A 23,370-nucleotide genomic window follows, 5' to 3' on the forward strand; every position below is an offset into this window, starting at 1 on the left:
TGCCATAAAATTAAAAAACCAAGCAACTAAATAGAGGGTGCTCCAGCACTGCTAACTAAGTAGGTCAAAGGAAAGCACCACAGGGAACAGGAAGAATCAGCACTGGATCCCGGGCCTGGTGTCAGATACGGGAAAAGTTACCTATCTGAAGTTCAGTCAGGTCACTGGAGGACTTCCTGCCCTTACTGGCCACTGTCCTGGTGTCCTCGGTGTCCTTTCTGTGTGTTATAGGCCCTGGAAGAAAGCTGTGGGCAGTTCTGTGACTCCTGATCTCAGAGTAGAGCATCTCATGGACTGGCTCTAGGTACCCAACATCCACGGAGTCAGAGTAGAGCATCTCATGGGCCGGCTCAAGGTACCCAACATCCATGGAGGGACAAGGAGAGCAGCAGAGGCCAAGCCTGTGGACGGGACTGCTTGAAACAGACATGAGTACTTCCTTAAGGGTGGCCTGGGCTGCACTAAGAGACAGCCTTAGCCATACTCCTGTTTGCCCAGCTCTGCTGAGCCCAGTAGGATTCACAGATGAGCCCTGAAGAACCAACCAGGTGGGGACCAGCATCAAGCCCAGAACCAACAGCTCCATGCGGAATCTCCTCCCAGCCCTGTGTCACCTCTCAGTCTTCCCCCAGAACGATTGCCTCCTTAATGCTCCAGTTCCTGACCAGGACCCTGCCACAGCCACCATCAGAGAAGAGCCTCTAGAGCTCGGACAGGATTCAGGAAGTATACCTTAGTATGCTAGAGGCAGTGCTATCTACAGCCGGCATAGAAAGAAACAGGACAAGGAAAGGAGGGAGGAAGAAAGGAAACAAAGGCCTTCCATCCTGCAGCTCTATGGCCTGCCAAACATATTCTGATGTCATGCTTCTACAAGCAGTGATCTCCTGTGTGTGCTCCCTCCTGATGGCCCCCCACACCCCCCTTGCCTCCTACACACCATCATGCCTTCTCTTTCCTGCTCTCCTCACCACTGAATGAAGAGAAGAGAGGCCCAAGGCTTACCCAGAACTTCACAAGGAAGAAGGCATTAGAGGGCCCTCGTTCAAATAGCTCCTTGAGGCCCCCCTTCTTCTCTGGGAACTTGTCATAGATCTGGCGGATGTCCACAGTTTCGAGGTAGGGGTCGCTGTAGCTTGGCCTTGACTGGCTGATATGCACGAACAGGTGTTTGTTGTACTGTCGACAGAAGAACAATCCATCTGAGAGTGATACCCAGAGGGTGGGGTAGAGACAGCCCAACTGCCTACTGTACTTACGACCTGAGGCAAATAACTTTATCTCTCTGAGTGGGCCTCAGTTTCCTCATTCAGAAAAGGGAGGTGTTACGGTTTATATATGCTCGGCCCAAGGAGTGGTACTGTTAGAAGGTGTGGCCCTACTGGAGTAGGTGTGGGCTTGTTGGAGTAGGTGTGTCACTGTGGGTTTGGGCTTCAAGACCCTCGTCTTAGCTGCCTGGAAGCCAGTCTTCTACTACCAGCCTTCAGATGAGGATGTAGAACTCTCAGCTCCTCCTGCACCATGCCTGCCTGCCTGGACACTGACCTTGATGATAACGGACTGAACCTCTGAATCCGTAAGCCAGCCCCAATTAAACGTTGTCCTTATGAGTTGCCTTGGTCATGGTGTCTCTAAACAGCAGTAAAACCCTACCTAAGGCAAGGATTAGGGGTCCCCCAGCACTACCTGCTAGATGAGCTGGGTCAGGGGTAACCTGCTGTACCTTGCTATTGTCTCAGATGATATGGATTCCACACTAGAGTCATCCTAGCCTCCTGAGCGCCCCTCAGAGCTAAGGAGTGGGGGAGGGGGAGGGTTGGGAGGAAAGGACACTAGAATAAGAAGAGAAATAAGAGCCAGGGGAGAAGCCTGAGGGAACAGAAGGGGAGAACAGAAGCCAGGGAGGCTTGAGGTGGGAGATATACAGAAAGCAAGGGAAAGAACTGAGTAAAGAATGTGGGTGGGCTGGGCTGGAGAGATGGCTTAGTGGTTAAGAGCACTGACTACTCTTACAGAGGTCCTGAGTTCAAATCCCAGCAACCACATGGTGGCTCACAACCATCTGTAATGAGATTGGATGCCCTCTTCTGGTGTGTCTGAAGACAGCTACAGTGTACTCATCAATAAAATAAATAAATAAATAAATATTAAAAAAAAAAAAAAAGAATGTGGGTGGTGGTGGGGGGAGTGATGACAACACAGAGAACAGTCGAGGGGAAAAGAAAAAAACGAGGATTCTATTAAGACCTGAGGGAGAAAGGGAAGAAAAAGAAGGAAGCCAAAGGAGGTAGAGAGGGTGGAAGGTAAAGTCTTCTGTGGGGGCAGGACTTCCAGGGTTGGTGACTTACTCTGGGCCTGCAAGACTGGGGCCCTACAATGGTGGCAGAACCTCTGAGATTACTTGGAGTTCGACAGTCAGGCATAGGAGGACTTACTGTGTCGGGATCTTGCTGGCGCTCCAGGAAAGCGGAGAACTCCAACATCCAGAGCTTGGAGCTGGCTATGCTTCGGCCTTGCCATGGAGGAGCTGGCGGTGCAGAGGGCGATGGGGCGGGTCCTGCTGGCGACTCAAAGCCTACAGGAGGGGAGAGAGATGCATGGAACCTGCCTCTCCTTGTCCTCCCTGCTCATGTCATCAATAAGAACTTGACAAAACCAGTGAAAGTGTGCCCAGTGGCAGGGCAGAGCCTGTGCCCCATCCAGCTCAGTGGTCCCAAGCTTCTGCACAGGCCCATGCACAAGGTGGACAGATTCTCAACAGCCCAGGTTGCCTGGAAAGCAGCTAGGGCCGGAACTGCAGTATTCTTGCCCTAGGGTAATTTCTAGTCCAAGTAGGAATTAGCCAGCTGAACCAAACCCCACACTAACTCAGAAGCCCTGGAAGCAGGAAGTCTTCTGAAAGGCTCACAGTTACCTCAAACACAGAGTACCACCTACAACATAGATTTCTAAGGAATGACCACAGACCTGGGCTAGTGTTGATGAAGTGTGCCCCCAGCACCACAGAAAACTTCTTGGTGCCCCTGAGGCCAATCAAAAAGGTGAGGCTTAAAGAAGGTATTAAGTAACAGGGCAGTGGTGGCACACACCTTTAATCCCAGCACTCAGGAGGCAGAGGCAGGCAAAACGCTGTGGGTTCGAGTCCAGCCCAGTCTACAGAGCTGAAGGAGAGAGGAGGAATGCAGGGAAAGGGGCATGAGAGTCTAGATGTGTGTGGAGAAGGGGTGCTCCAAGCTGGGAACCAACAAAGGCAAGTATGTGGGGCCTGGGAACCAGCTGACAGAATCTGGAAAGCCACAGTTTAAGGAAGAGCTTTCTGGATTGAGAGTGGGAAACGAGACTCTGTAGTCAGCCAGAAATGCTGCCGAACAGGATGGATTCTATTCCCAAGACAAGGAAAGCCATTGGCTGAGTTAAGTTGAGCTGAGAAACGGTCAGCTTTGCAATTTTTTCCCTTCCTGGTAATACGAGGGATGGAACCCTGCCTGGAGCAAGCACTGTGAACCAAAAAAACATTCCTGAAAAGCAGCTGTGTCTGGCTGGGAACAAAAATCTCCTGGAAGGAGTTTCTGTGTCTACAGAGACTGCTGGGCCAATTGGAATGTCAGTACCATGGAGAAATTGGAATTTATTGTTTCAGAGGCTAATTACTTTATTTTGTAGTCTTCTGGAACAGACATTCCTTCCTACACTCTGTATCTGAACTAATACCACGTGTTAATAAATAGAAATCTCTCAGAAGCTATTAGCTTAGCAGAACACTAGCTTCTGTTGTTCCAAGAGCTAAGAGCGCCAGTACAGAGCATCTTAGACCTGTAGAATAGCTCCCCATATCTTGTCCCTGCCTCTCTGGTGTATCCACCTGAGTATTTTAAAGTTGTCTTGACTCATGACTTTCTTTGTCCAGTAAAAATATAAAAACCCCTGTGAACCCGTTTCCACGTTGGAACATGGAATTTGGGGTAACCTAAATCTGTGTTCCCAGGTCGTGCTCACGATGGCTCCAGAGTAAACCATCCCTTATTCCATTTAAAATGGAAGCTACGGTTTTGATGCAGATCACAATCTAGGCAAGCTCCTTGGCTGAGCTGGGCAGTTTTTCATTCCTTCTCCATTGTAGAAGAAGGGTAGGACAGAGGGAGACATGGTAGAGGCAAGACCTTCAGGATTGAGGTTTTCCTTCTGGGAGGCTGCTGTCCTCTAGCACCCTGGGCAGAAGCAGTGGACTCAGCACAGGGTAAACAAAAGGAAGAGGAGACCAAGCAAGACTAGTCTAGGAAAGAAGACAGCCATGGTGAACACACCAGCCTGTACTTAGGACATCCATCGAATCTTTTCCTTCCTTCCTTTAGCCCCATGGCACCCAGGAATGGGTGCATAGTGTAAGAACAGAACAAGGATATGCAGATACATTATCCGAGTACAAATAGAAATGGCAGTGAAGAACACCCCTGATAGACAGAGGTCTGCAGAACCCTGGCTGGGAAAACACTGGGCACCTAACCTGGGTACGATCCAGGTGAGTGGTCCAGGAGGAGCACTCTAGCCACAGCCCAGAGGCAGAGCAGGGAGCACTGTGGACAGGACCAGGGAGCACAGTAAGCTGAGTCTCAGGAGTCCAGAAGATCTTCTGCAGAGCTCAGAGATGACTACAGAAGGAACCACAGGGCCTGGAAGCATCTTAAGGCTGGAAATAGCGTAATCAGAGAGATGCTTTGAGAGTCACAGGGAGCCAGTGAGGAGGTGACTGCAGCAATCCAGGCAAGAATTAGGTGGATCTGAGTGCAGACTGCATCAGCGTGGACAGAGGGAAGAGAACAGAAAAGACGACAGACATGAGGACTGGACCCAACTCAGAGATGCTCCACATGTGGGTGAAGGAAGCAGTGAGCGGGCACCAGGGGTGCCAGGAAAGCCTGAGGGGCCACCACCAGAATGGAACAGCTGGTCACTCTCCAAAGAAGGCTGAAACCCCTGGCCTGTACTGCAGTGTGGAAAGGGCTGAGGAAACCTCCTCAGAGCTGAAGCCTGGGGGAGGGCCCAAACCAGCAAGCTGCTTAGGTATCAATACTCTTCAGGCACCAGGGTCTCCTGTGCCAGGTAGAATGAGGCTTAGAACCCAGTGTCCCTCAGCGGTAGGTAGCACTCCGAGGGGAAGGCGTAAAGATCCAGCAGCACATGTACCCTACAAGAGTGACTGGGCACACAAGCACTTCCTTCCGATTCTGTGTCCCAGCCAGCCCTGAGCACAACGGGGACAACGGCAAGGACAGCATCTGGTGTCACCCCAGAATGCCATGTAGCACCCATGAGGCATGGATGCAGCATGCTGACTAGAGGCACGAACCGTGGGATAGCCAGAAAGTTGGGCTGTATGATCTGAACACATGGCAGCATGGTGCCTAGCAGTGATAAGAGCAGGACCCGAGTGCTGGGGACCTGGGACCTGAGGCAGGAGGCAGAGAGTGTGACATATAAGGCGACATGTATGACATATAAGAGGATCATGCAGCACCCACCTACCTGGCAGAGGCAGCGGAGGCTGGACAGTGTAGGCATTTTGAGAGAAAGGTTTCACACTGCAGGAGAAAGAAGAGAGGAGGTGTCAGGCTCTGGGAAAAGCTACAGAGTAGCTCCGGTTGCTCGGCCACTGGTGGCCTTAGGCCTTAGAAGACATGGGTTTCTAGCACCCTCCCCTGCCAATTTCCCCAGGCTTTGTGTTTGAATCACAGAAGCAGTATATCTATTGAGGCAGCCCACCTCACATCCTCTCTTGGGCCAATCTGATGCCTCTTTGGGTATCAAGCTGTAACTCCATCTACACCCTGTACAGATGAGATGTCAGCAAATGGCACTCTGAGTGTGGACACTGCAGATTAAGCAAGTGACATCTGAGAGCAAAGTTATCCTGAATAGGCTAATTGCACACTGCGGCCCATGTCCCCTTTCCCCATCTCCCCTAGCTAGGCTCTGTTTCCTAAGATTGTGAGTGCAAAATCAGTTCAGGGAGTGAGGGGTGAGAAAGCAAACCATACTCACTCATGGGATGTCCCAGGTTGGCCTGGCAAAGCTCCTTGCCAAAACTGTGGAGGCAAAAAGCATAGACTCAGCACAGTTGTGTTGTGCATGGGGCCAGAGCCCACCAGCAGTGTGGGAAGAATCTGTGAGGGACAGACCATGCAGGCCTCCGGGTGGAAAAGGCGGACGAAAGGTAGCTCCAGCAGTGGGAGGAAGACCAGCTGATGCTTCTGTTTAATGGGGTGATGCTATCAGGCAGCAGCCACACCTAGGTATGTTTTTCTCTATGCCCCATGGGGAAAGCCAGGCCTGCTGACCATGCCCTCTCTCCCTCCCATCAGGAGTCACAGGGCTCTTTAGCATGTAAGGACTCGAAGCATGTTTGGCTCTGAGGTTCTAGAGCCAAGAAGTCTACTGAGGGGCTCAGTGGTAGAGCGTGTGCTTAGCCTGCTCTCGAGGTATGCTCCCATCTTGAACGCACAAAAAAGAATGATTTAATCCAAGTGTCTACACGATCATTTTAGGTCCCGTCTATTTAACATCCCAGCTAACACTCTCTAAGACCCTCGATGGAATATGGTAACGGAAAGACCTGTGGAGTTCAAGACATACTCCCTTCCCTATCTGTGAGGACAGTGCAAGTGGGGCATCTTAAAAAGCCATTCAGGCAGTATGACAAGCTTGGGAAGGAAGATGGTTTCTGGAACATTCTAAAAGTGTGGCAATGGGGACATGGCTCAGAGACAGGTTGTTAGGCTGACAAAGTTGAAATCTGAGCACAGATTTGTCCCTAGACTTCAGCTCTCCACACGGAATGAACACTCCAGGGATGCAGAGCAGGAGCAGAGACAAGGATGAATGGTGGGTATTTTGCTACATCAAAGCCCTGGGATTCAGTTCCCATCCTTCTGCTTCCTCAACTATAAATTAAACCAGTTCTCATCGGGCAGCTCGTGAGAGCAGCCTCTTGTTCTCTCTGAAGGCCTGCTGTGTTACTGCTAAGGAAGAAACAGAGGGTCTACCACTGGCAGTGCTGTGCTTTTAGAATGGGTCCTGGAAGGGCTCATAAGACAGGAATCGAGATTGGCCACTGTTCTGCTCTGCAGAAAAGAAAGGATGAAGAAAAGCTGTATTGGCCTCTTGCTCTGGGCTGCCCCACTTACCCCTGAGATTGCTGGGTAGCCAGGGCCCCGGGCAAGAGCCATTTTACTGTGGAAGGCTGTGGCCGAGACGATCTGGGCGGACGACATGGCGGCCATACTCTGCAGGGCCTTGTTCTTAGCTGCCTGGTCCTGGGGAGACACGGGAAGGGAGGGCCTGAGCAGGGCCACCAACCAGGCACAGGGGAGGTGTGGTCTGGTGTTCTGGGTCAGAAAAGCTATCCAGGGCCAGCAGCCAGAGCTGGGGACCAGGTTGAAGTTTGAAGTACTAACGTGTTGGTGACTGAGCAGGTGGCCTGGCTTCTCTGGTCAGTCTCCTCATCTGCTGGGGACAGGTGAACCTGACTAGAGACTATGCATGCCAGGCTGCCTGCCTGATCTGTCACACTGCCTCCTACCCTCTCCTCTCTGTTTCTTTCTAGTGCTGAGGACGGAACCCCAAACTTCAAGCACGGTAAGCACGAGCTCTACCATTGAACCCGCGGCCCTAGTTACCATCTATACCAAATGGAGACACTAGTGAATCAGTATTTCCTAGTGAATGAGAACTTGGTAGAACCAAGTCTGCCTTGGGACTGGCAGATACCTCTGTAGTTTAAAAAATCTGCAGGACACTCTCCCTCAGTTCCACACAGCAACTCCAAGACGGGCTATAGAATAGCTCTGGGGCCCCAGAGGAGTCACCCAGAAGCTACTCAGGAACAATCTGGAAATAGATGTGGGATCTTGGGAAACGCTAGTACACTTTGACCCCTGGGAGGGTGGAGCATCAGGAGGTTGTCTTATGAAGAACTGAGTCACGGAGGAGGCAGGGATAAACTTAAGACAGTGGTCCATGCTGGGCCTCGACTGCTCCACTGTGTTCACACGTTGACAGGTTATTTAGAGCTTCAGAAGGTGATCAAGCAAAGCCATGAAGGAGAGTCCACTTGATGGCATTAGTGGTCCTACAAGGAGAGGATGACTGACTGGTCTGGCCTTGCTCTCTGTGTGGTGACACCCTTCTCCATGCTTAAATGCTGGAAGAAGGCCCCGCAGATGGCGAATAGATACTGCAGCCAATGTTCTCGGATTGTGAGCCCCATAAACATCTATTCTCCGTTGTCATTATTAGTTATTTATTTTTTGCGTGTGGGTATTTTGCCTGCGTGCGCACATGTGCGGTGTGCGCATGGCTGGTGCCTGCAGAAGCCAGAAGAAGGTATCAGACCCGCTGGAACTAGAGTTACAGATGGTCGTCAGCGACTCTGTAGGTGCTGGAAACTGAACCCAGGTCCTCTGCAAGAGCAACAAGCGCTCTTAATCCCTGCCCGACTTTCCAGTACCGTCGTCTGTAAACCTTTCTCTCCTTTTCTCTTTGTGCTAGAGTTTGAACTTAGGGCTTGAACATGCTAGGCAGCCACTTAACCCTGCAGGAGCTATGTCCACGGCCCCTACCCGTTTTTTCCATGATGCTGAGGCTTGCATTCAGGGCCTTCCACTATAGAAGCACTCCATACTCTACCGCCAGCCCCTATTCATTTAAAACTTTCAGATAGGGTCTCACTAGAGTACCCATGCTGATCTGGAACATGGATCCTCCTGGTTCAGCCTCCCAAGTAACTGAGATTATGCGCATGGACCATCATGCCCAGTTCCCCTCTTTACTTAAAAGACAGTCTGCCTATATATTGGCTGTTCTCAAATGCCTGGGCTTGCAAGATCTTTCAGCCTCCTGATATGACTATAGGCGCCAGGGGGTGGTGGCGCACGCCTTTAATCCCAGCACTTGGGAGGCAGAGACAGGCGGATTTCTGAATTCGAGGCCAGCCTGGTCTACAGAGTGAGTTCCAGGACAGCCAGGGCTATACAGAGAAACCCTGTCTCGAAAAATAAAAGAAAACAAAACAAAAACAAAAAAAAACCCCAAAGACTATAGGCATACACAATCATATGCAGATTTATGCTTTATAACTACACAGTCTGAGACATTTTTTTTTATTCTCTCGGAAAAATGACTGAGACATTGCGAGCTGGCACAGAGAGGGCAGCAGCAGCCAGCGCTCACTGTAGAGCACGCGGAAGCCACACCATGTGCTTGCTTGTTCCCCACTACATGCTTGCTTGTGAAAGCAGAGAGTGGGTGAGGTTTGTTGCTGGCATCCTCAACTACTGTCCTTCTGTGGATAAAGTTGAGTCTTGTTCTTAAAGGCCATCTCTGATAACTGATACCATGTACTTCTGGGAGGAAAAGACCTTCTAGGCCAGCCCTCCCAGGCTTCTCCCTGGGGTGACTTGACAGACCATATCCTAAGGGCTGTTGAGATTTACAACTGAACCCCAAGTCCAGAGAGCTCCATCTGTTCCATGCCGACAACATGTATCCCTTCCTGTATCCTTAATCTAAACAAATGACAGGGTCCAGGAAACCACATCCTCAATGCATGAGGCAAGAGGCAGAAGGAAGTGGAAAGGACATCGTAAGGATGACATCAATGGCCAGACAGCAGAGCCAAGAGTGACGCATCTTCCAGTTGAGGGGGACATTACCAGTCACTGTGCCACATCATCCTGACATTTTGTAGTTGAGGATAGTGAACGGTGCTCATGAAGGATACAGGACAGGGCCATGAGACAAAGATGGGGTAGAACCAAGCCCAAGGAGTTCCATCTACCTTACTGAGCTTAGTAACTGTGGTCCCGGAAGCCTTGAAAGTAGGACAAAGTCCCCAGGCCAGTCTCTGGGGAAGATGCAGATGCATGACAATCTGGGCATTTTAAGAGGTTTGTGGCTCCTCTCGATGCCTGACTAGGGGCCAATGACGGCTGCCTTCGACTCTCAAGTTATAGGCAGACAGAAGATGCCTTGAAGCGAGGATCCATGGTAGAGAGGTCCCAAGGAAGTGAACACCCCTTAGACACTCTAGACATATGTAGTTATTCTGCCCACTGCTGTGACCTGGGCTCCCCAGTGTGTCAGAGACAGATCAGAGAAGGAACATGGAGAAAAAGCAGGGCTTTAGGGCTGGAAGTGTTCCAGGGAGGGATCCACAGCTGCAGGCAGGCCAGCTGTCCTGAGGACAAAGGATGGAGGTGCCGAGCCACAGCTATGGGGTGTGTCAGATAGCTGGGCTGAGGACAGGAACGGAAGTGCAAGGACAGTGAGTGTGGCTTCTCAAGGGGGCAGAGGGGGCTGTGGTTCTGCTGATTGAATCTGGGCCCAGGTCAGATAAGAGGTGATGGGATAAGAGGTGGTTGTGGAGCATGCCTTTAATCCCAGGAATCAGGAGACAGAGACAAGTGAATCTCTGTGAGTTCAAGGCCAGCCTAGTCTATAGAGTGAATTCCAAGAAAGCCAAGAATATACAGAGAAACTCTTGGTGGGGAAGGACGGGGGTGGGGGGGGTCTCCCTGATGGAAGGCTCACCCCCTCTTAGTGCTCACCCAAATAGCATAGGTCCAGAGTCCTGGAGGACTGTCTTTCTGAGGCAACCCATCAGCAGCTGACCTTACACCGAGAGCCGTCTATGGAGCAGATGGAACTGCCCATCTCAGAGAACACAGAGGGGACAGAAACTCTGAGTCTGGGCCCTTCCACACTAAATCCCAGGTAGGGATCATCAGGAGACTGCCATCCATACACATGGCTCTACACAGATGCCACAGGCTAGACCTCAACTGTCCCTAACAGCAAGAAGCACATAGGCTCAACACAGCGAAAGCCCCTGAATCCACAGGGCTGACTTTCTTTGCTGACAGTTTTCCTTACCTTGAGCTTGGCCTGGATTTCCCGGGCTTTTCGACGGGCAAGCACCTGGATGTGGCTAGAGACCTGTTGCAGAAAGAGAGAGTTCCTGTTTGCACCTTCCAGACAGCTTATGTGTCCCCAACCCTTAGCCCTCCGTGACTCTGCCTACACTTGTGAACGGACTGGAGCGGGGTGGGGGGGAGGAATCACGCTGCCTGCTCAGTTCACCTTGAGTCTGGCAGTACTTCACAAGGGGGAAATGATTTGCTTTTTTTTTTCCCCCTAGTACCCCAGAAAGGGAGTTTGACTCTAGTAAACAGAAGAACCAGAGAACCTAGAGAAGTGGGTGCCTCTCCACTCCCCTTGGGGAGACCTCTCCAGACTCACCTGCTTCCTTGTGCGTGTCTTCCCTGTCCGGATCTTGATGTAGCGAGCAATCAGCTCATTCCGACCTGCAGAAACACCACAACCTCTCAGTGGGGAGAGCTTGAGTGTGGGCCCCTTACTCTGCCCACCTTGAGTAGGGACTTAGAATAAGGACTGTATAAGTTCCCCCTGCCCTCCTTGGAACACAGGGATAATCCCAGGAGTGAGAGAAGACTACATTGCCACCAGACAGACTGGTGACAATAGTGGAACCAGGACACGTGGGCCACTGCCACTCAGCCCAAGCTCCTCAGTCCTCAGTGGCTACTTCAACACCTTGGTCCCTCCCAGGGCTTTCTGTGTGGGAAATATCTGGCTCTTGCCTATGAGACTCTCATAGTTTCTGCTGTGTCTGGAAATGAGGAGGACCTTAAAGACAGTTCGTGGGCACCGGGGGAATGGAAGGCATGGTCCTGGGACTCTAATAGTTGCCAGGAAGGAGGCCTGCTTCTTCATCCAGAAAGGGCAGCAAGGAGAAATAGCCCAGTGATAGAAGATTTGCAAAAAGCCTCTATTCTCAAATCTAGTCTCAAAGCCAAAACCAAAACCCAGGCAACTCCTGTAGTCCAAGGCACTGCCTCAGGCCAGGCAGGGGGTCTTCACCCAACGCTCAAAGAGCCACCACCTAGACGTCATACTGTGTCCCCAGAGCCAGCCACATCCTCTATTACTATAAATAAGATAAAGAGGACGTATTGGGTTTTTAAATTATTATTACTATTATTAGTTTCGAGGCAGGGTCTCATACGGCCTAGGCCAACCCTGAACTCCTTATGTAGCTGAGAATGACCTTGATCTCCTGACCCTCTCGCTTCCATATCCCAAGTGCTATATTAATAGGCACGTGCCACCATGCCAGGTTCTGATACAGTGCTGGAAATCAAACCTAGCACTATGCGTGCCAGGCAAGCACTCTGTTACCTACCCTTTTCATAGCTGACATTTTGCTGTATGTGTGCATTTGTTTACTTTTGGAGAAAAAGGTATTGCAATCTAGCCCTGGCTGGCTCAGATCATGTGGCCATCCTTGATCTTCCTCCCTATGTCCAATAAACAGAACTCAGTATCTAGGTTGGGGGGTGGGGGTTACGTATCCACATGGACCAGATGTATCTGAGAATGAGGGATGAGTTCAGGTTTGGGGAGCAGGTAGGCCTCAGTGAGATGCCAACCTCTGTGTGAACATCAGATAAGGGAGAGGGAGAAGGAGAGGAAAGGCTGCAATAGGGGAAGCCATCACCTTTTTATTCTATATCTAGGCCCAGGGGCATAGCAGAGGCCTGCCCTGTCAGCTGAGGCTGCAGTGGCCACGTGAAGAAGCTGCTATTACAGGGGCAGGTGAGGCGAGCCGCAGGCTGTAACTAGAGAGCTTGGCCAGAGCCAGGCTGGCCCCCAAGCTGACCTTTCCCCACAGCCAAGTCCAAATTAAGAGTCTTCAACTGCCAGAAAGACGTGCTGGCCCAAGGGTGCTGGCTTGTCAGTGTCTGAGGGAGGAAGGAAGAACCAGGCTCCTTGGGTGCTGTGTGAGCCAGTCTGCACCTAAAACTATGAGTCCCGAAAGATGACTCCTCCAAAGCCCCGGAGGGAAACATACTCCATAGGTGCTGCTGCTGGCAGCAAGATAAATGTCCAGCAGTTCTACTCTGTGTCTGACTAAAGGTAATTGTGCTGCAGCTATATGGAATCAGAAGCCTGAGCCATCATCAGTGGTTGGGTATGGAAAAGAAACCAAAACATTAGAGTTTAGGGAACTTACAGTTCTACAAAGGAGCTTTGGAACCACAGCAAGCCCGTGGATCCCCACTCAGCCTGCTAATCTAGCTGAATCTAGTTCTTCTAAAGTCTTTCTTCTATAATTGATTGCACAAATTTTTACTGACTTAGGATGCTAAGCTTAACGCTGGCTCAGTGAGAACTCTGGCCAGGCATGGTGCTCCATACCTATTATTGAGGCACTTAGGAGCCCAAGGGGGTCAGACTGCCTCTAGTTTGAGTCTAACCTGGGCTACAGGGTAAACCCAGTTCTTTTATTTTTTATTTTAAAAACAGGAAGAGAAGCCTGCAGCTCAGTCAGTCTCTTCCTCGGAAAGGAGAATATACTCTTAGCCTAAAGAAGCTATCAGAAAATTCAGAGACAAAGGCCAGGGATAGGTTAGAATGACAGAGAAGAAGTTTCTGAGAGCCACAGGCCAATCCAGGCTGGAGACACGGTGGTGAGTCTGAGTGTTGGTGGCAGGATAGCTGGATCAAAAAGGAAGACAGGAGACTTAGGCAGGGTAACTATTGCCGTGATAAAACACCATGGCCAAAGCAACTCGAGGAAGAAAAGATTTATTTGGCTTACGCTTCCACATCACAGTTCATCAAAGGAAGTCAGGACAGGAACTCAAGCAGAGCAGGCACCTGGAGGCAGGAGGCTACATACTGGCTTGCTCACAAGGCTTGCTTAGCTCTGCTTATAGAACCCAGGACCACCAGCCCAGCAGTGGCCTCGCCCACAATGGGCTGGGTCTCACATCAATCACTAATTAAGAAAATGCCCTCCAGACTTGCCCACAGTCCATCTTAACCAGGCATTTTCTCAACTGAGGCTCCCTCCTCACTGATGACTAGCTTGTGACAAGTGACATAAAACCAGCCAACCCAGCAGGGGATGCTGTGAGCCTTAGGGATGTCTGGGAAATCATTCTTGGGCTGCTCCTCTGGCTCATGCCTTGGCAGCTTATCAGTTATCTCTATCTGATATTTAGGTTCTTAGTACCCCGGAGGAAAAGAATACACACCGGGCGGTGGTGGTGCACGCCTTTAATCCCAGCACTTGGGAGGCAGAGGCAGGTGGACTTCTGAGTTCAAGGTCAGCCTGGTCCACGGAGTGAGTTCCAGGACAGCCAGGGCTACACAGAGAAACCCTGTCTCGAAAAACAAAAACAGAAAAGAAAAGAAAAGAAAAGAAAAGAAAAGAAAAGAATACACACACGACTTGGTCTGTTCTTACTCCAGTTTGTACCTCCAAAGCTGGGGATGGGAGTGCATGCCTCTAACCCAGTATTTGGGAAACTTATGCAGGAGGATCAGAAATTACAGGCCAGCCTGGGCTACATAATGAGACTGTGTTTCAAAACAAACAAGTTAACATCTCCAGTGTTTGGCACCAGATGAATGGAACCAATGTATGGATGAAGGAATGACTGAGTCTGTCACAGTTCCACTTTCAAAATGTTCCCAAAATTAAGTCTCTCCTCCCACCTCAGCTCTGTGGTCCAAGCTACCATGCTCTGGCCTTTGAGGGAAGTGCAACTGTGCCACAAGAGAACTGGCAAGGTCGAAGCAGATTCGAAAACCCAGGTAAATCTCATAACTGAGAAAAGTAGGTATTAGAATCAGCCCCCGGCCAGACTACCTTTCCTGGAACACATGACCACAACACTCTGCTAAGAGGACAGTGACAACTGGTCATGTAGCATAAAAACCTAGAGTTCTCCATGCTAATGGGGTATTTAGATAGGGGCAAGTGTTTAGCTAATGAGCTTCTCTCCCTGGGCACCCAGCCCCTCAGCACATTAGGCACTCACTCGGAACTAAGCCAGATTCCACCCGCACGTCTCTGGCTCCACACGGCCCTGTAGACCACCATTCTCAACTCCTCCAAGTTGTTGGCAGTGTGTGGGTACACAGGAGGTTGAGAACCACAGCATCTGTCCCAGTTCCCACTGTTTCTCACCCGGAGAAACACAGGCTGGGACCCCCCAATCCTAGACTGCGTTCTCCTTCCCTGAACAACATTCCAGAGGTGCTCCGGTTCCCAGCGATAAGGCAGATGTGCAGCCTGTCGCCCCTGTGTTTCACCTTTCCTGAGTGACATGTCAGTGGCCCAGCATCCCAGTGGCAAGGCAGAAATGCAGACCAACATCTGGAATCCAAGGTGGGACTTATGTAGATACCTCATTAGCTTGGAGAACTCTCACAGACCGACACTGACCTGGGTTATTAACGGCCTCCACCTGGCTTCCTGCTTCAGGCTGTTCTCAGCCCAGCAGCTGGCATGTCTACTAAAATCCCTAAGATGCTGACCTGGTTTCCCATCTTCCTCAGATGAAGAGTCCAAGGTCTGCCAGATGTGATGGCAGTGTCGGAGTTTCAGCTACTTGGGAGGCTGAGAGGCAGGAGGACTGTTTCTGCCAGGGGCTGGACCCCAGCTTAAGCAATACAAGAGACATACTTTCTTGAGGGGGTGGGGGAAGGGTAAAGAGAGCTGGGGACAGCAGTAGAGCTCTTACCTAATGTACACAAGGAACCTGCAAAACACACACACACACACACACACACACACACACACACACACACACACACTGTTCAAGTCCCTCCAATGACCTAGAAGCACCCAAAGGATTTGTCCACCCTCATAACCAGCCCAGTTACTTCTCTGGCTGTCATCTAACTGACACTCTGAGCTGCTTCCTGGAATGTTCTGGATCCTCTTGCCCAATAGGATTTGTGCTTACTGTCCTTCCATCAGGGAACCTCACCTTCATGTTCCTGGCAGTGTCTGGAATGGCTTTGTGGTCTGGGTGGAGACGGCTGCCATGGTCTTGTGACATCTTCCCTGACCATGATAGGAGAGCAAGGATCTCTGTCCCCACCTGCACATCTCAGCTTCACTTACTGTCATCCTCAGTGCCCTCCAAGCACCATGTAATCTACCGGTATTCTGAGCACTGTCTCTCCTCCCAGAAGTGTACCCTGAGAATGAGATGTTTATTATTTGTCCCTATCAGATACCCAGAAAACTCCCTGGAGGGTTTGGGAGTAAAGCACTTGACGATCATACAGGAAGTCCAGAGTTCAGTCTCGAGCCTCAGCACTGCATAACCCAGGTGTGGTGGTACATGCCTATAGTTCTAACACTTTGGAGATGGAGGCTGGCCATAGGATCAATCAGAAATTCAAGGTTACCAGGATCTCCAGATGGCTAAGCAGGTAAAGCATTTGCCCCACAGCCTACAATCAGAGTGTGATCACTGGAACCCTTGTAAAGGTAGAAGGAGAGAACCAACTCTGTACTTGTCCTCTGACTTCCACACACATGTTATAGTGTGTACACACACATCAACCAACCAACCAACCAGAAAACCAATCAATCAAACATAGTATATACATGCGCATCAAACTACCTACCAACCAACCAGCCAATCAGAGTAAACAAAAGTGGCTAGCTATGAAGACTGAAGACCTGGGTTCGATTCCCAGGACCCACTTGGTGGGAGGGAGGTTGTCCTCTGACCTTAGTATGCACACGGTGGCATGCCCACAACCCACCCATAAATATCCATACAAATAAATAAATGTACTTTAAATTAAAAGAAAAACAAATTAGGGACTGGAGGCATGGTTCTGTGGTTAAAAGCACTAGCTGCTTATCAAAGGAACAGAGTTCAAATCCCAGCACCCACATAGCCACCTGTAATTTCAGTTCCAGGGGATGTGACATCCTTACACAGACACACATGGAGGCAGAACACCAATGCAAATAAAATATTTTTAATTAATTAATTAAATCTTTTTTTACATTGAAGTTCAAACTTCCTTTGAAAAAAACGTTCAAAGTCACCTTCAGGTACAAAGCCAGGCCAGTCTGAACTATGAGGAATTAAGTTTAGGGGTGTGGTAGGTGCACATGCAAACAGGGAATCCTGTAATGTCACCTCCTAAACTCAGAGTAAGCCCACCTCTCCCTACAACAGTCATGTCACTCTACCTATTTGTTACATAACAAAACAAGCTGGAAAAAAACTCTGAGAACACCCATCAACAGATCTAGGAGAGGTGACTGCCCAGGATACTTGTGGCAATGCCTCTTACAGAACAGGCCACGCACGGTACAAGCTGCCCAACACCCTTCTCCAAGTCTGAGGAGCACTCAGTACAGAAAGCCACTGCAGCTGCCTCAGCCTCCCAAGTGCTGGTATGACTAACTTGTTGCCTGCCAAGTTCCTTAAAAAAAAAAAAAAATTACCCAGGTGTGTAATTACATCACTCAAGAGAGAGATAGGAGAATCGCTTTGAGTTTAAAGACCAGACTAGACTGCATAATAAATTTCCAGGCCAGTCAGGGCTATAAAACAAGACCCTAACCGGGCAGTGGTGGTGTACCCTTTAATCCCAGCACTTGGGAGTCTGAGGTAAGCAGATCTCTGTAAGTTCAAGGTTGCCCTGGTCTGCAGAGCTATCACTCCATCCACCCTCCTGGCAGAAGTGTGTGCTCCAGTATAGAAGTGGAGTTTCTGAGGGTGTTTGGAGCCAAGAGGAATACACAGTTTCCTTCCTGCTACATGGGAAAGCCCACTGCAGCAGCACACTGCCTGCAGTGTGTTATCCAGTTCAAACTAGTATAGAGGAGGAAGCTTTAGCTATTTCTTCCCTTAGACTCCTGCAGTGCTATTGGTAGTCACTAATACGGCCATATCAGTGTAAGTATTTACACACGTACAGATGTGGAAGTCACAGCTGTACTTGCACCTCACACAGCTCTGTGCAGCTGGCACTGTCACCTCCATGCCACAGATGGGGAGGTTTAGTAAGTTAGTTAAGATGATAGCCCCACCAGTGGCAGAGAGTTGAATTTATGCAGACTAGCCTCTCTCTTTCTCTTTCTCTTTCTCTCTCTCTACTCCCTCCCTTCCTTGTTTGTTCCATTTTAAAGAGTTATTTATTTATAGATTTATTTAGGAATAGCCAGGCAGGTGAAGGCACTTGCCACCAAGCCTGATAACCTCAAGTTCAAGCCTCAGGACCCACACTTCGGAGAGAATTAACATTGGCCAAGGACAAGGAAGTAGGCTTCAGGCAGGAATCTGACATTAGGAAAGAACAAAGAAGGCCGGGCGGTGGTGGCACACGCCTTTAATCCCAGCACTTGGGAGGCAGAGGCCAGCAGATTTCTGAGTTCGAGGCCAGCCTGGTCTACAGAGTGAGTTCCAGGACAGCCTGGGCTATACAGAGAAACTTTGTCTCCAAAAAAAAAATAAAATAAAAGAATTAAAAAAAAAAAAAAAAGGAGAGAACTGACTCCCAAAAGCTGTTCCCTAGCTTCCACTCCTGGACTGTAGCACATGTGTGCACATGTATGCACACATGCACACAAATAATACATGTTTGAGATTTATGTTTGTGTGCGTCTCAAGTATGCAGAATGCATGCAGAGGCCAAAAGAGGGTGTCTGGTGTCCTCCTCTCTCTCTCTGCCTGTTCTTTTGAGGTAGAGTCTCTCCCTGAACTCGTGTTTTCTTGGCTATGCTGGAAGCCAGAGAGGCCAAAAGAGCCTTCTGTCTCTGCCCATCGCCTCAGAGCCAGGCATACGTGGAATCTGGTGAGTTAAAGGAATGCTGGGATCCAAACTCTGTTCCTCATGACTGTGGAGCAAATGCTCTTAACTGCTGATCCGTCTACAGCCTTAGTCTTGTGTTTTTGTTTTGTTTTTTTTTTTTTTTGTTTTGCTTTTATGTGTGTTTTGTTTATTTTGAGACAGGATTTTGCTATACAGTATGGGAGGCCTTTAATTCACTATATTATGTATGTAGTCTACATAAACAGGCTAGTCTTGAACTCACAGAGATCTACCTACGCCTGCCTTCTGAATGGTAGGATTAAAGATCTGTACCACCACACCCACAAGAAGGCCATTTCTTAACAAACACATGGTATAACTTTGAATATGGTCATGTCTCTTAGAAGCAGGCGCTCGCCCTGACAAATCCAAAGAAGAAAATGAAGCCCGGGATGGAAAAATGCTTCAGTCATGGCCACATGCTGTGTAAGTGACCCAGGCACTGTGTGAGTATTGCTTTCTAGGATGGTGACTATTCATCATAATGGTTACAACAAAGGCCGGTTTTTCTCGTGGAAGCCTTTTCCCAAGTGGCAGTAGATTTCCTTGACAAGATTCCATTCTGTTCTCCACCTTTTGGTGAATCATCTTGATCTCCTGAGTGTCAGCATAAATAAGACCTCCATCCCCCAAGACCTAAGGATGTACCATAGTCTTAATTAACCCTTGGAGACAGTGGTATCTTGAGCTCAGGAAAACATTTCATGGACGAGGAGGAGTAGGGAGCAGGCAGGAATGTGGTCCTGAAGAGAGAGCCGCCAAAGCATGTCAAGCTAGTAAAAGAAGCCTTGGCAAGAAGAAACCTACAGGAACCCCAGAAGTGGTGGGGCACACCTACAACCTCAGCACTGAGGCAGGAGGATTTTTAGTTGGAAGCCTGCCTGAACTACAAAGTGAGTTCAAGGCTAGCTATGTAGTGGTATGTCTCAAAAATACCTCCCATTGAAAGAGAGAAAAAGTGGGGGAAAGGGGTAGATGGGAAGGAGGGGGAACAGGCAGAAAGCCCAGATAATTCAGAGAGAGGGAAGAAGACACATGTCACCATCGCAACCCTGCCACCAGCTGTATAATAACTGTAGGCCTCCACCCCTCAGCAGTTGAGCTCACAAGCCAAGGAAGCAGGAAGGCACCCTGGCCTTTGGGGGAGAGCCTAAGCAGCTGAACATTGCAGTGTGGCAGGTGATCTTGGTCCACCCTAGAGAGAACCCGGGAGGGGCTGGGAAGGACATCCCCACCAGACAGATGGTAGACCCATCTGTCAGAGAACAAGTGTCCAACAGCTAACACGCACAGCTCAGATCCATGGCCCACCATGGGAAGGTCTGCTCAAGGAGAAGGGAGTGCTTCAGCCTGGCCAAGGACTGAGGGTGGGGAATCTCTGATGAAGAGTCACCTTGGTCATCTCATGACCCCTTTGCTTCCCACAAAGCCACCAGCCAGCCTGGGCCTGGCCCTCGACACAACTCCACTAGACTTGCTGTCCCACCTGCCAAATCCTGACCGGAACAGTGACTTCTGCATCTCACTTCTGGAGGGAGAGCAGTGTCTATGCCACATCAGCCTTCCTGCTACGCCATAAAAACAGCATCGAGGCAGTAAAAGACAGGCTGCTTAGACGGAGGCCAGGACAGTCGGCCATCTTCCTCAGAATGTCAGGCCTTGCTCTATCTAATGTTGTTGTTTACAAGGCCCTATTATAATAAATGCAAAGGGCTTTAAAAACTGAAATGGTCTAAGAATGGGAGAGAGAGAGAGAGAGAGAGAGAGGAAGAAGAAGAAGAAGAAGAAGAAGAAGAAGAAGAAGAAGAAGAAGAAGAAGAAGAAGAGAAGAGAAGAGAAGAGAAGAGAAGAGAAGAGAAGAGAAGAGAAGAGAGGGAGGAGAGAGAGCCCCTTCTCTGTACTCTCTTGTGAGCCGGGGCCCAGGAAGGAGAAGCTATGCTCTCTAACCTGGAAAGCAGGAGAGCTCTGTCCAAGAATCCACTGATGCCAGTGGGCTGCGGGGAGGAGCTTGTTTGTGGTGAAGTGACCACGGCAATGGGACTTAGTTGAGCCATCACCACCATCATCCCTGAACAGGCTCCAAGACTTCTGGTGAAATTTCTGTTGGCTGGCCCCTGCCAAGAGCTGGCCCTGAGCATGTGAGTGTGCCTGTTCCCACCTCCACTCCCCAGATGATGGTTTGGGCCTTCATGTTCCTTGGTCGAGCTCAGTGCCACAGTCCCCACTAAACATGGAGGCTCCTTGAGAGAAGACTTGTGCTCTCAGGTCTACATCCTCTCTGCATTGTACCCCTCGTAACTGTGATGGAGGGGGTGGTTATCATCCCAGTCACCTCAGAGACGGTGTCTGGCTCCCGCAAGCACGTGAAAGGGGTATTCAGCATCACTGAACATCACTGTCACAAGACATACTACTCATACCTACTCGGATGGCTACAAATAGAAAAGGGAAAATAGCAAGGTTGACAAGCATGTGGAAGAACTGGAACCTTCTGCTTCATTGGAGTGAGGATGGAAAAGGTGTTGCGATTGTCAGCTTGATCTAGAATCTCTGGGAGAGGTAGCATTAGGCACACCCGTGAGGGGTTATTTAGGTTAGGCTCAGAAGAAGGCAACTCCATTCCTGAAGCTGGATAATGGGAGGGGGAGGGCTAAACACAGAATTCATCTCTCCTGGAGCCTCTGAGAGAGTAGGTGAGGGAAGTGCTGCCTACATTGACACCCTAGGCTCCATTCCTGGGACTCACGCAGTAGAGGAAGAGAACCAGCAACCTGCTGGAGCTGCAGGCTGTCCTCCAATCTCCCTGTGAGTGCCATGACATGAGTGCCTCCCCCATACACATGTATGACCCCTCATCCCCAACCCCCAGCCGTAAGCACACACTCAGACACACATACATACAAGCCCATATCCCACTCCCAAACTCCAGCCACACACACATCTACACACACACACACATGCGCACACACGCACACACACACATATATATTCCCACCCCCACCCTCAAACCCTTTAATTCTAGCACTCCAGAGGCAGAGGCAGACAGATCTTTGAGTTAGAGACCAGCCTTATCTACAGAGTGAGATCCAAGACAACAAAGAATACACAAAAAAACCCTGTCTAGAAAACAACAACAACAAAAAGGGGGTGGGGGATAAAAATCAACAAACATCATTCTCTGGCCCAGAGAGATGACTTGTTCTTCCAGAGAATGAAGGTGCAATCCCCAGCATCCACACACTAGCTCAGGACCACCAAGAACTGGAGTCCCAGGAGACCCAGTACCCTCTTCCAGCCTCCACAGGCACCAGGCATGCCCATAATACACAGAAAAACACCCATATAAATAGAATAAATTTAATTTTTTTTTATTAAAAAACTCACCATTGGCTGGGTGGTGGTGGCGCACGCCTTTATTCCCAGCACTTGGGAGGCAGAGGCAGGCGAATTTCTGAGTTCGAGGCCAGCCTGGTCTACAGAGTGAGTTCCAGGACAGCCAGGGCTACACAGAGAAACCCTGTCTCGAAAAAACAAAAAAACAAAAAACAACAACAAAAAAAAACCTTCACCATTGTCTACCTATTGGTTGTGAATGATATCACCAGTTCCCTCAAGCTCCTGCTGTCATGACCCCCTCCCTCCCATGGACTGTAACTCTGAACTTTCGGCCCAAGTAAACCCTCTCTTGCTAATGTGCTTCTGTTGGAATATTTTATCACAGCAACAGGAAAAGAAGGAAAGTAACAGCAAACGTTGGTGTTTGGTTGTTTGTTTTGATAAAAGTCCTCGTTATGTAGCCTTGGCTATTCTGGAAATCCATATGTAGACTAGGCTGATCTAAAACTCACAGAGATTCTCCAGCCTCCACTTCTTGAGTGCTGAGACTAAAGGCGCGTGCCACCACACCCAGTTAAACATTGTTTTTGATGTTAAACATAAAATCACCATAGGAGCCAACAGTTCCTTCCTCTCCTGGATTCCCACAGGAATTACAGAGAAGGGCTCAGGCGTTGACACACTAATGTTCACTACAGTGTCACAACAGCAAAGGACATAGACAACACAAAAGTCCATTTGCTGATGACAGGCTAGCAAGCCAGACGTTTGGGCCTGCGCCGTCACTCACTGGTTGGTCATGTGTTTCCTGTAGGCAAAGCCCTGGCTTCTACCCTCCATACAAAAACAAAACCCTCACAAACACTGAAGTAAATTTTGCATGATTCTACTTTTCTGAGGCACCTAGAACAGGCCAATCCACAGACACAGAACGAAAGAAAGATGCTGTTATCATGGACGGAGGCCCCAAAGAACGAGAAGTTATTGTTGACGGGTACAGTTTCTATTTGAGGGTGATGGAATGTTCTAGAAAGGGATAGTGATGGCGGCTGCACACGATGTGAATGTATCAAGCTGGGGCTGGGGCTCCTGCTAGAGAGTTTGCCAAGCATATGCAAGACTCTGGGTTCCATCCTCAGCACCATCAAAAAAATAATAACTTGGGGGCAGGTGAGACAAATACCTGCTTTCAACCTGAGTTTGATCCCCAGGACCCACATGATAGAAAGAGAAGACCCACTCCCAGAAGCTATCCTTTGACCTTCATATCCATACCTCAGCAAATGAGCACCCACACGCACACACAAAACAAATCAATGA

At 49.5% G+C, this 23,370-nt stretch overlaps 1 protein-coding gene across 1 annotated transcript in view; it reads right to left on the minus strand.

The window, feature by feature from the left end:
- Positions 1–23,370, minus strand: part of Tead4 (TEA domain transcription factor 4) — a 75,621-nt gene that overhangs the window by 12,679 nt on the left and 39,572 nt on the right. The window contains exons 3-9 of the mRNA XM_028754436.1: positions 11,293–11,357; positions 10,927–10,989; positions 7,182–7,310; positions 6,040–6,083; positions 5,524–5,579; positions 2,436–2,575; positions 1,006–1,179 (exon numbers count right to left, since the gene is read on the minus strand). Coding sequence (XP_028610269.1) covers positions 1,006–1,179; positions 2,436–2,575; positions 5,524–5,579; positions 6,040–6,083; positions 7,182–7,310; positions 10,927–10,989; positions 11,293–11,357 — 671 coding nt within the window. The remainder of the gene's footprint in view (positions 1–1,005; positions 1,180–2,435; positions 2,576–5,523; positions 5,580–6,039; positions 6,084–7,181; positions 7,311–10,926; positions 10,990–11,292; positions 11,358–23,370) is intronic.

Source organism: Grammomys surdaster, unplaced genomic scaffold, assembly GCF_004785775.1.
Source record: "Grammomys surdaster isolate TR1022 unplaced genomic scaffold, NIH_TR_1.0 126013, whole genome shotgun sequence".
Taxonomy (NCBI): Eukaryota; Metazoa; Chordata; class Mammalia; order Rodentia; family Muridae; genus Grammomys; species Grammomys surdaster.